At 46.2% G+C, this 11,936-nt stretch overlaps 1 protein-coding gene across 1 annotated transcript in view; it reads left to right on the top strand.

The window, feature by feature from the left end:
* The first annotated feature begins 2,849 nt into the window (after nucleotides 1-2,849).
* PGBD5 (piggyBac transposable element derived 5) overlaps nucleotides 2,850-11,936 on the top strand; it is a 66,596-nt gene continuing 57,509 nt past the window's right edge. Inside the window, exon 1 of the mRNA XM_037510182.2 lies at nucleotides 2,850-3,177. Within this exon, the coding sequence (XP_037366079.1) occupies nucleotides 2,850-3,177 (328 nt within the window). The remainder of the gene's footprint in view (nucleotides 3,178-11,936) is intronic.

Below are 11,936 nucleotides of genomic sequence, written 5' to 3'. Positions count from 1 at the left end.
GACTCAAAGTTAAAAGATATCAGGGCTTTGTTGGTGGCACTAGGGGTTAAGTGTCAGCACTATAAAGCTATCCAGAGCCTCTGCAGCACGAGCTTGATCCCCAGCCAGCCAGGGTGCTACCCACATGGTGCAGCAGACGTCTCCTGTCTCGTCCACTGCTACCCTCAGCAGTGTATTTCAGTCAGTCTGACTGTTCTGCTCCCCACTCTGTCTCTGGTGAATCTCCTCACCCCCACACCTCTTGCCTACACCCCAGCTCTTGTATGCATAAAAAAAATCTTTTTTAAAAAGGTAAAAGATCTCAATATAGTATTGGTTTTGTTGTACAATTTACCCTCACAGATAATGTTATCTTCAATAGTTAAAGATGTAGAATTATTATGGTAACCTTAAGTAGGAGGAGGCCCGGCAGGTTGGGAAAGTGTTTTTGGTTCTGTTTTCCAACTGTTTTCTTCTCTTTCCTTTCCTCCCTCCACATCCAGAAGCAGCCACTTTTCTTTAAAGGATAAAATAGTTTCACTTTTCTGTTTGAAAACATTTGCTTAACAAAGTAACATGCTAAATGTAGATTCTAGGCCGATATAGTCCTCCAATTTTTATTTGACAGGATTTGGGGTAATAATGTGACTTCCCAGTTTGTTTCTTTTGTGATCATATAATCCTCTTCTCAGTGCCAATGTCTGCTGTGTGAGCTACAAACACTTGTGAGTTTAGGAGGCACAAAAAGCACAGGGTTTCCTTGGGATCAACACCATACAATTGCAAATTATGGACAATGTAAGGCTGTGTCTAGCCTTGTAACTGCTATTGCTTTGTTCTATGCTTCTAGGAGTAGCAAAACTGTCCTTTGCAATTAAAACCTACACTCACCTTAGCGGCTGACTTTTTCATTGGCTACCTGGAGAAGAGAAGGAGTTATTTCTTATAGATTCCACCCCTCTGGATCCCATTCAATTATTTTTAGTAGAAAACGTGAAATCTTACAAGAGTCTTACATAATTCCTAATTGCAGAATTTCACCTTAAGCTATACAGTCATATTTGCCTCTTCAATTTTTGTTTCCTGATACATTGTGGTATGTCTGATGACCTATAGGTACACTGTGCAAAATATCTGGCTGGCTCACAGTTTACAGACGCACCGGGAGTCAGTCCTTTTCTATGGCATCATATCCATGAGAATGAAAATGCTTAAATTAAACATTTAAATTTATCATCTAATCCATATCAAGCAATGCTCTGTGACTCCCTTCCTTCCTATATATTGCCTTTTAGATTAACATGAATCCATGCCTGTACAGAGATTCCGGCCTGGGAGGAATAAATACAGGGGAGAGGAGCACAAGGGCATGCCATGCCTGCCTGTTCATACAATTGACCTCAGTTGGTGGTGGAATGGACCCACCATCTCCTCCTACACACGTAGAAACAGCAACATGCTTTATCCATATTGTGTAGTTTATTTAGTTGATGCCTACTGAAGTCCTTAACACCTCTGTGGATTTATTTTATTTGATGAATTATGGCCCAGTTACCATCAATACGACTCATTGCACTGTCTGTGGGAGAGGGGAACAAAACAGTAAGACAGACAGATAATATATCACTGTCAACAGAATAATCGCAACACACTCCTGCCCAAGGAAGAGGGGTGAATAGAACACTTCTTTTCTATTGTTTATTTGAGCACCGAAGGCTGGGTGATTGGGCTATATTTTAATAGATGAGTGTGTCAAATATGTGACTGAAGGAAATGTTGAAACAATGATGGTAGAATAATCAATATTTTGGAGGTAATGAACATTCTGAGTTTAAAAGATGTCAGACGTGAAAGACGATGAGGAATGATCAACTCCAGATGCCACCCTCAAATGACAAGGGTATTGATGAGACTGAGCATCTGACCCCAGAAATGGCCCGACGAGGTCTGCTCCTAACGCCGGCAAGATTCCGGGCAGCTACACAGCTCTTGCATGTACCGGCGCGTGCAGCCCGCCCCGCCGGGCCCCGCGGGAAGCTGCGGCGCGCGCGGGGATTGCGACCCGGGCCCGCCGCCTACCTGGAGAGTTTCCGCAGCGCCCAGGTCAGGACCACGGGGGCGGACAGCTCCGGGCGCGGGGCGCGGGGCAGGCGGGGGCCGCGGGCGCGGCGGGTGGCGGAGACTGGAGAACCGCGGCGGCCCCCACCACCGCCCCGCGGGCCCCACCCGCGCCGGCTCTTCCTGTCCCCGCGCTGGGCAGCGCGCGGCCTGGTGGGCCCGGCCGGGCGGCGCGTCCCTGCTTGGGCAGGGGCACATCCCAGCCGCCGGCCGCCCTCCCCCTTCCCGCTGGTCAAGGCCGCGCGCCGCGCCCCTCCCGGGCGAGCGGGGTGGGCGGCGCCGGCGGGTCGGGGCCCGCCCAGTCCCCGCCGCCCGCCCGGGTCTGGCCTCCCATTGGCCGCGGGCCGGAGGTGCGAGGAGGCGGGGCCCGCGCTGGCGGCTCGCGCCCGGGAAGGTCGGCCGGGGAGCGCGGGGTGCCGCGGGGAGGGCGCGCGGGACGAGGCGGGCGCGGAGGAGACGCAGCGGCGCTGGCGGCAGCCGCGGCGCCCGATCCTGGCCGCTCCCCCGGCCTCGCTCCCGCGCGCTGCGCCCCCCGCCGCGGCCCCCAGCCTGCGGCGCCCGAGCTCCGAGGGCGCTTCCCCGGGCGCCGGGCCCGAGGCGGCCAAGACGGCGGGCCGGCCGGGCGCGGGGCGGCGCGCGCTGTGCTGCGGGCTGCGCTGGTGGGGGGCGGCGGGCCGCGGCGCGGGCCCGGGCCCGGCGCGTGCGGCTGGGAGGCGCTGTGGGGGGTGGGCTCGCGGGCGGCGGCCGGGACCATGGCCGAGGGCGGCGGGGGCGCGCGGAGGAAGGCGCCGGCGCTGCTCGAGGCGGCCCGCGCGCGCTACGAGAGCCTGCACATCTCGGACGACGTGTTCGGCGAGTCGGGCCCGGACAGCGGCGGGAACCCCTTCTACAGCACCTCGGCCGCCTCGCGGTCCTCTTCGGCCGCCTCCTCCGACGATGAACGCGAGCGCCCCGGGCCCCCGCGGGGTGCGGCCGTTCCGCGTGCCCCGGACGCCCAGGAGCCCGAGGAGGACGAGGCCAGCGCGGGCTGGAGCGCCACGCTGCGAGACCGCCCGCCCCCGCGCTTCGAGGACACGGGAGGTGAGGCGCGGCCCGGGGGGTCGGGGCGGTGCTGGGACCCCGGGCTGCCCTGAGGACCTCAGCCCCCGGGGAGGCCTGCGTGCTGGGGCGGGAGAATTCCAGGTGCCGCGTGGGTCGCCGGGTTGGTGGTGCGGTACGTTCCAGGAATCAGATGAGGCCGCTGGAGCGGGGATTTAAAGTGCGAGAATCAGTCTGCGTGTGGGGGCTCGTAGGTGGAGATCATGGAGAGGAGGCCCGGCCAGCACTTTGTCAGTGGCAAGGACAGCCGTGGGAGGGTCCTTCCCTCACTTCCTGGGAGCGCGCCAGCATCCTGCCTCCGTTCTAGGCACACCTGTGGGGTCGCTCCTTAGGGGTGCTAGAGTTAGGCGATCCTCGTTGAGGGGATATTGAAAGCCTGACATGCTTGGAGGGTGGTGTCATTCGGTACAGATGATCCTGGAACAAGCCTTACCCAGATGCCAGAAATAGGACTGGTAGCATTTTGAGCGCGGACCAGTGAGAAGCCACCCACCGCGTCTTCACTGAGTTTTCGTTCTCTCCAGTTAATCTAGGAAACTTTCCCTCTCCCTGCCGTTCAACATCTCATGATTAGAACAAGACAGGGAGAGTGAAATGACCCGCTTAGCAGCATTAGTGTGTATACTCTTGCAGCAGAAGGCAGTTTCCCATGGTCACAGATGCACCTCTGTCACCTGGAGAAGGTAGCAGGAGTGCTGGCAGCCATGGCTGCTTTGAAGTCCTCTTTACTGCCTTCTTTTGCAGAGTTGGGTTGTCAGATGTCACTATTGACCCTGCAGAAGCTCAGCCGTTTCTGACTGCTTTGAGAGTTGGAGACCCGCGGTTTCCAGCATCATCTGATACTTCTGTCCCTTCCTGCTCAGCTTTCTGTGGCAGGCCTGTGTTCCAGCACACCATTTTAGTTTGTGGAAGTGTGAGCAACCGGTGTGGTTGAGGGCAAGGGAGTGGCCACATTGGGGCATGATGTGGCTTTTCCTGTGTTTCTTCCTGATGATTGTTTACCCAGTCAGGAATAGGGCACATAGGAGGCCAGGTGCAAGAGGCTCCCTGGTGGTGGCTGGGACTGGGGTCTGGACATCTTGCTGCAGCTTGCTGGTAGGCTGGTAGGGTAGGCTGGTTGCTGTCAGCAGGGAGTGTTCTGCAGACCTCCAGCAGGCGGCCTGCAATATGGATGCGTTGAGCTGCAGTTGGGCTTACAGAGTCCAATTAACTGTCTAGTGCATTAGGGTGGGTAAGTGTAAAAGTATCTCCTCATTTGGGTTTTAGTTAAGAGTTTAGGAATTTTCAAAGTCATATCACTCTGCCAAATACTTTTACACCCCCTTACATTTTCTAGAATGTCATGATGGCTTCCTGCTATGGACAGCTAGTATTTTTCATATAGGTTCTTTAAGCATTGTGCCTACCCAGAGTCCTGATTTGGCTGATTTAATGCTATGAGTTTCTGTGATTCAGTTTTTGATCTTGGAACACTTGAGATGCTTCTCTACCTGGGAAAAGCACAGCAAGTCTCTGTATATTTTAGGGGCAAGTAGAGGAATTATGTTAGGTTAAGTCTAGTTATGAGTAAAAATGAGTAAGGATGAATTTTAAAGCAACAGAATGTTCCTTAGTCACCTATAAATGGGAGGAATTCTGCAGCAAAGTAATTTAATTTAGCTGCTGCAGCACTTAGATAGTCGTAAAGAGCATTATCCTCTGTCATTTGGTGTTAGGTTCAAATTGTGCTTCCTTCTGGTGTCCACTGAGTTCACACCTGGACCTGAGAATCACAGTCAACCACTTGAACGAAAGACATTAGTGGTCATTTGGTGGCATTTATATCCAATTGTGTTTTCCTTTTTTGTGTGGACACTTGCTTTTTAAATCCAAACCTAATTAAGAATTTCCTTCTTCCGTGCAACACTCTCTCCCCCAGGGAAATTTGAGATGGAGGTGGAGGGATAAGGTTGATGGCTGATTTAATCATGAATTCAGATTCCCTGAAACAATGGAATTTGACTTATAGGGCCTGAAAATAGATGCAGAAATCTGTTGCTGGTCAGAAAAATAGTAGAGTGGAGAAAGATGAGTCTGCGAGCTGTACCCCGGCTGTTCCGAGAGCAGAGATTTAGCCTGCTGCATTTATTAAAGTGAACTATCTAAGACACTCAACCAGGGCATGCTCCCTACTTTCCAGGAATCAGCCTGAGTCTCTCTCTTCCTTCTTTGTTCTCTAGTTTATCAACTAATCTCAACTGGTGGACGGGGAGGCAAGCAAGAACAGGACATTTTGATCTGCAAGCGGCCCTCATAGGAAATTATAATAGGAACTGCTGTTGCTGCTAGAATCAACTGAGGAAAGCAGAGGATTGTAGACTTATGGGACAGGCTTCCTGCCTGCTTTCTGCTGTAGAAACATGTGTCCATGTATGTGCATAAATATGTTTTATTGAACTAAGGCGTGTATGTATATGTGTAGCCGTATCTTGTATGTAAATGTGTATTGCTTGCATGTTGGTTTGGGCTGAGGAGTTTCTTTTATCAAAGACTGTAAGTGCTTCTGGGGAGCCCCTTGATGACCTAGCACCCCATTCAGAGTCCCTGTATATGAAGGAGGTGGAGAAAACAATGAGGACCATTGTGCCTTCATCTGTATTCCCAGCTGCCTTTGCCCGGGGGTGGGGGGACACACACACACTTGGGAGATACTTGAGAAGAAGGGAAGGAAGGTGGAAGCATTTCTCTGGTTAAAGTGGAGACTCCTAATCCCTGTCTTCCCTGCCTCTTGCTTCTGTTTTCCTGTGAATTTAGCTTTCTGGATCAGTCTCCCAAAGTGTTGTCAATAATTGTGAGTGTCAATCCCCTCTTTCTTTTGTCTTCTCCTCCTGCCCCACCCCAGGTTCTGGCTATGACTTGAAGTGGGGATTCCCTTGGAATGATTTAAGGATAGATACTGCTTGCAGGGCTGCCCAATGCGCATAGCCTGCCTCAGGGTGGAGGGGCCGGCTGGGAGCTGAAAATAATGGAATAGTAGGCCCAGCCCCTCTCTTAAGCAGACTTACAGCATATCACCCTAAAATAGCCCCTCAAGCTGTCAGCCTTCTCTGCCCACTGTGCAAATAACCAACACAGCATGCAAGCTCACTCTTTGGAAACAGCATGAAATTTGGGCCCTTCTGCTTTTTGGGTTTCCGCCCTTTTAGTTTCTTATTCTGAGCAGTCTTGTGATGTCTTCTCTCTGAGGAGGCTGTGGAACAGGCAGGCAGATTCACAGATGCAGGGGGGAGGCCTCTTCTATCTGTTTGGTTTTGTCTTTTTTTCTCAGCTCTTTGTCATGGCTGGATGGGAGCTGAGCTGTTGGCTCCTTCTTTTAGATGTTGAACTTCATAGGAGTTTTTTTCCCATGTACCATGTCAGCCCCCTTTGTAATCATTCAGTGGGGAGAAATGACCTTGAAAACCTGAAGAGGAACATATGGTGTTGAAAATTGACATTGTTGAATGTTTTATCTTCAGAGTTGGTTGTTGATTTATTTGTTTTAAAGTCTCTTTGACTAATAAGTAACAAGAGAAAAATCTTTGAAGACCAGAATTAAACTGAGCCCTTCTCCTGTGATGTGATTTGTGAGCTAAGGTACTGGGCTTCCCCTCTGGGGTCAGTCTCAACAGCTGCTCCCTTCTCTAGCTCATTACCACCTGGAGCCTTGGTGAGCTACAAGGTGAAGGCCATGCAGCACTATGTAATAATCAAGCCATGCAGAATTCAGAGAAGGAAAAACATGTTTTGCTCTTTTCCCAGGAATCTGATCATGTGTAGGTGTGACTTGAGCTCATGATGATGATAACCCAAGTTCACATTTGTAATTTGCTTTCTTGTGCATCATCACTGAATTTTCACTAGCACTCTGTGAAACTGAAGCGATCATCTTTACTTTCCAGAAGAAAACATGTCTTTTCAGTCAGAGTCTGGTGATGATGATCACCTAGTTAAGGGATCATCACCCACCAAGAGTAGTCATATTTTTGTGTTTATACATGGAATTTATTTTAATTTGGGAGGGGGGATATAAAGTTGTATGAGGTGTAACATAAATGTGAATTAGTGACCTCAATCCCACAATCAGGATATGGAGCAGAAGACCTAGAACTTTATCAAGCTCCTTACTTCATCCCTACTATCCCTGAGCCATTGCAATGGTTGTTTAAAGTTTTTCCCCCATGAGGGGACGGGGTGGAGCACAGGTAGGTCTCGAATATACTGGCAATCTGGGAGTTTATGTGAGATCTCAGTTTTAGAGCCTAGAACTCATCTTTATTTTTAAGAACTATGATTGTATATTTTTTCTTATTAACAAGTAATACATGTGCAATTTTAGAAAATGATAAAATTTTAAGAAATTTAACAATTTCTCATTACCCAGAGATAATCAAAGTTAACCCTTCATATATCTTAAATGATGTATTGTTGAGTGACCTGCATTGTAATTCTAATTAGTATACTGTAAATACTTTCCATTTAAAATTTAAAATGTGATTTTAATGAGTTCATCATATTTTACAGTTCCCTTTGGGTGGGGTACAGAGATTATAGCCCTCTCCCCTTTTATTTACATTTATTTATTCACTTATCTTTTATGCCATGGTAAATATTCTTCACTTGTGTACTCTTCATTACTAGATTCTTAAGCACAGAATGATGGAGACCAAATTGAATCAAGGGCTTTGTACATATTCAAGTCTGTGATGTCTGTTGTGACATAGCCCTCCAGAAATGTACCCCCTTACACTCATGCCAGCAGTATGCTGAAAAGCTTATTAGGATCTTGCTATAAGGCAGCAAGCCAACGTGTGTTCCCACTGGCAGCGTGGCTCTTAGTGGGCATGTTCATAGTAAAGCCCACAGAGGTGTAATGTGCGGGGTGCATGAATTACAGTGCATAGCTCAGTGTCTACAACTACCACCCAGATCAAGATAAAGAACATTCCCAGCCCCCTGAAGTTTCCTACCTGCCTCCTACCAATCATTACGTCCACATCCCCATGGGTAACCGTTATTCTGATTCCCATCACCATCAATTAACTTTGCCTGTTATTTGGTCTGGTTCTTTCATTGATTGTTATATCTGTGAGATTCATTCATACTATTACATGTAGCAGCCTTTATTTTTATTTTGCTGTGTATTAGTCCATTGTCTAATACCACAGTTTGTTATCCATTATCTTATCAATGGATTTTAGATTATTTACAGTTTGGATCTTTTATGAATAAAGCTGCTACAGACAGACTTGCACATGTTTTTGATGGACATATATATCAATTCCCTTGGGCATATGTACCTAGGAATAGGATTGCTGGGTCATAGATTAAATGGATGTTTCTGCTTTGGCACTGGTGACAGTGTGGACTGGGTCGTCCTTTGTTGAGGAGGCTGTCTCGTGCACTGGAGGATGTTGAGCCACACTCCTGGTGCTGTATCCAATCATTGCATGCCCTTCCTCTAGTTGTGGCAACCAAACATATCTCTACACAGTGCCATATGTCCCCTGGGAAACAGAATCACCCACAGTAAGGAACTCATGCTTTTAGTGGATATTGCCAAATAGATTATGCACCCACCAGCAGGAGATGTGTTATCAGCGTAGATCAGCAAGCATATTAAATCCTGCTGGGATAAAATGATAAAGAAGACATATCCCCTGGGATCTACTAGGAAAGACAAATGCAGAAAAAGAGATAAGAGTCTATGGTGAATGCTTTAATCAAGGTAAACATGGATTTATATAGAATTCCAGAGCTGCATCACCTAAGCCAACTGGGCTGGGAAGAGGAGGCATCTCTGGTGGAGATGACCTGTAAGCTTCTTGAGGAACAAGTAAAAATTAGGTGGAGAAGAAGGAAAGGTCCATCTCAAACCAGGGGAGAAACTTAGGCAAAGGCTGGGAGGGGAGAGAAGGAAGACCATTTTTGCCTATGGACAGGCCCACTCTCCCGAAAACTGATCATCCTTATGGAGGTCTGCTTAGCCAAAAATGTCTTGAAATTTGGCATTTGTAACTGTTACCATTGCAAGTGACTGTAGCTGGAATCCACGTCTCAAGCTCGGGCATGGATATAGAATTATCTAACAAATATTGGATCCCACAGAGAGGGGAATTTGGCAAGTCTGGCGAGAAATAAATGCTTAGAAAGGGTAGAATTCATGTAGAAGCACTTGCGTCTTTAAGATGACTACAAAAAGATAAAACTTTCATTGGCTAAAAGAAGTACAGTATTTTCTTGGGGGAGAGGAATCTCATACCAAAGGAATGGAATACCTTATATGTCCTATGATGTAAAGATGACACTCTCTGCCTAGACTGGTACAAGGTAGAAAAAGCTGCATCCCCTTTGTGAATTCCAGGAAGAATGATTATAAAAGTGTGAACATCTGACCATATTTAGATAAATATATTTAACAAGTCATTTTATTATAAAGTTTTAGGAACACAACTCCTTCTACTTCTATCAACCAAGACAATACTGCCCCTTGGCCAGGATACTGGAACCTTCATGCTCGGATTCCCAGCTTCAACACTCTAGCCATATGATCTGTCTATCTCAGAGCCACTGTGCCTATTGGTCCCTTATGGAATGTTCTTCCTCCTGATCCTCAAATGGCAGCCCTTGCTTGTTTTCAGTATGGTGTTGGTACAAAAGTCATTGTCTGCAAGAATCTAAAATCTCCACCTTACCTCTGTCCCTCCTAAAAGCCATATAAGCTATTCATTTACAGTGTGTGCTGAGATTTTGGCTGTCTGGGTCACAGTTAAAATGGTAAGCCCTTCATTTTGTTGAAAGGATGAGCAAACAAAATAGATGGGTGCAGAAGTAGATTTTCTAAAAAGGGGAAGGAAATTGGCAGCAATGAAGAAATGTTTACAAGAAGTTGAATATTCTTTTTAAAGAGTTGAACATTTTTAACATCCAGATTACTGAGGGAGTGGGGGGAGCTCATGAGGGAATGAATTCCTCACCAGGAAGATACAGAAGCCAGTCTGGGGGTTGTTTTATAGGGATTTCTATCCTGCATGGGAAACTGAACTTGGTAGCATCTGAGAGATGTCTTCCTTCTGTTGGGGAAATGAATCTATTCATCAAGATTGTTTTGCTTCTATGAAAAAGCCAAAAACTTCATGTAGAACTTTTTGTGTGCACATACTTTTTGTTTTTCTTGGATCTATACCTAGGGGTGAAATCACTGAGTCACTTGGTAACTCAGTGTTCAACATTTTGAGGAACTACTGGACTATTTTCTAAAGTGCCTGTGCCATTTTTCAATCCTACCAGTAATGCATGATGGTTCCAGTTGCTGTATATCCTTGCCAACACTTGTTATTGTCTGTTTTTGTGATTGCAGCCATTTCAGTGGGTTTTGATTTGTATTTCCCTAATGGAGGATATTTTCGTGTGCTTATTGGCCAGTTGTATATCTTTTTTGGAGAACTGTCTATTCAGATTTTTGGTCCATTTTTAAATTGGGCTATTTGTCTTGTTATTGAGTTGTAAGAACTCTTTGCATAGCCTGGATATATTTCCCTTATTAGACAAGTTCAAGATCACTAAGATTTACTCCTATATTTTAATCTAAGAATGTTACCATTTTAACTCTTACATTTATATTTTTGATCCATTTTGTGTTATTTTTTCTATGTAGTATGAGATGAGATTCCAATTTCATTCTTTTTCTGTGAATATTCAGCTGTTTCAGCATCATTTGTTGATAATACTACTCTTTCCCCATTAAATTATTTTGGCTCCTTTGTCAAAAGTCAATGGGTTATAATTTAGTTTCCATTGTAGCACTATTTTTTTTTCTTTTCTCCTTTCCACTCTCATAATTAAATGTGTCTTTCTTTACTATTATTTGAAAACAATATACTTTTCCTCCAGTTAAGAAAGCTTTCCTGAGAACAAAACCTTCTGTTTCAAGAATCCACAACTTGTATTACATAGTCCTAGAGATTTATTACTGCCTTTTTACTTTACACACACACATACTGCACCAAATATGCATTTTGTCAAATGGCCAAATGTTTGCTTACTGAATCATAGAATGAACCTCTAGGATAATGCTGCAGTCTGAAGGTTTTCTTTTTTTTTTTTAAGAAATTATAGTTTATTCAAAATGTTAGGTGTTAAAATTCAGGAGATTGACACTGAAATAAAGGAATCATATTTGTTGTTGTTGTCCTTCGCTTCACTGTAACTTAGTCACTTTACTGCATATTAATGAAATGAAGAAATATTGACTGTCTTTGGGGCTGGTGTCTTGGCAATGCCAGTGTAGGGACGTCTGCAAGTGAAATCCTTCTTCCCTATGAGTAACTCCTCAAAGGAAAGACCTCCCATCTTTTCAACGTTCTTTTCATCTCTTAGACTTTAAGATTTGGTCACTATACAAGAGGACACAATTTCATTGACAGAGTTCCATGAACTAACACTCAGTCATTACTTTGACTTTTTTTCTTTGGCTATTTTCAGGAGGAAACTTCCGATGTTACCCTCACAATTTTATTTCTCATTTTTCTCTAGTTCTGCATGCAGTTGCCACTCCCTGCAATCGCTGGAGAAAAGCTAGGAATGTGACCGTGGACTGGTTTTTATTTCAAGCTAACAAATTCATTTCTTAATTTCTGTCTGCCTCTCAGAATGTGGTATGTGAACATGGATTTCAATCTTCCCGGAGAAGCCGATTCATGTCGGAACACTTGTGTGCTCAC

This window comes from Talpa occidentalis, unplaced genomic scaffold, assembly GCF_014898055.3.
Source record: "Talpa occidentalis isolate TD23 unplaced genomic scaffold, MPIMG_talOcc4v2.1 talOcc4.14, whole genome shotgun sequence".
Classification (NCBI taxonomy): domain Eukaryota; kingdom Metazoa; phylum Chordata; class Mammalia; order Eulipotyphla; family Talpidae; genus Talpa; species Talpa occidentalis.
The sequence above is the reverse complement of the archived record's forward strand: the minus strand, read 5'-3'. Positions and strand labels throughout refer to the sequence as shown.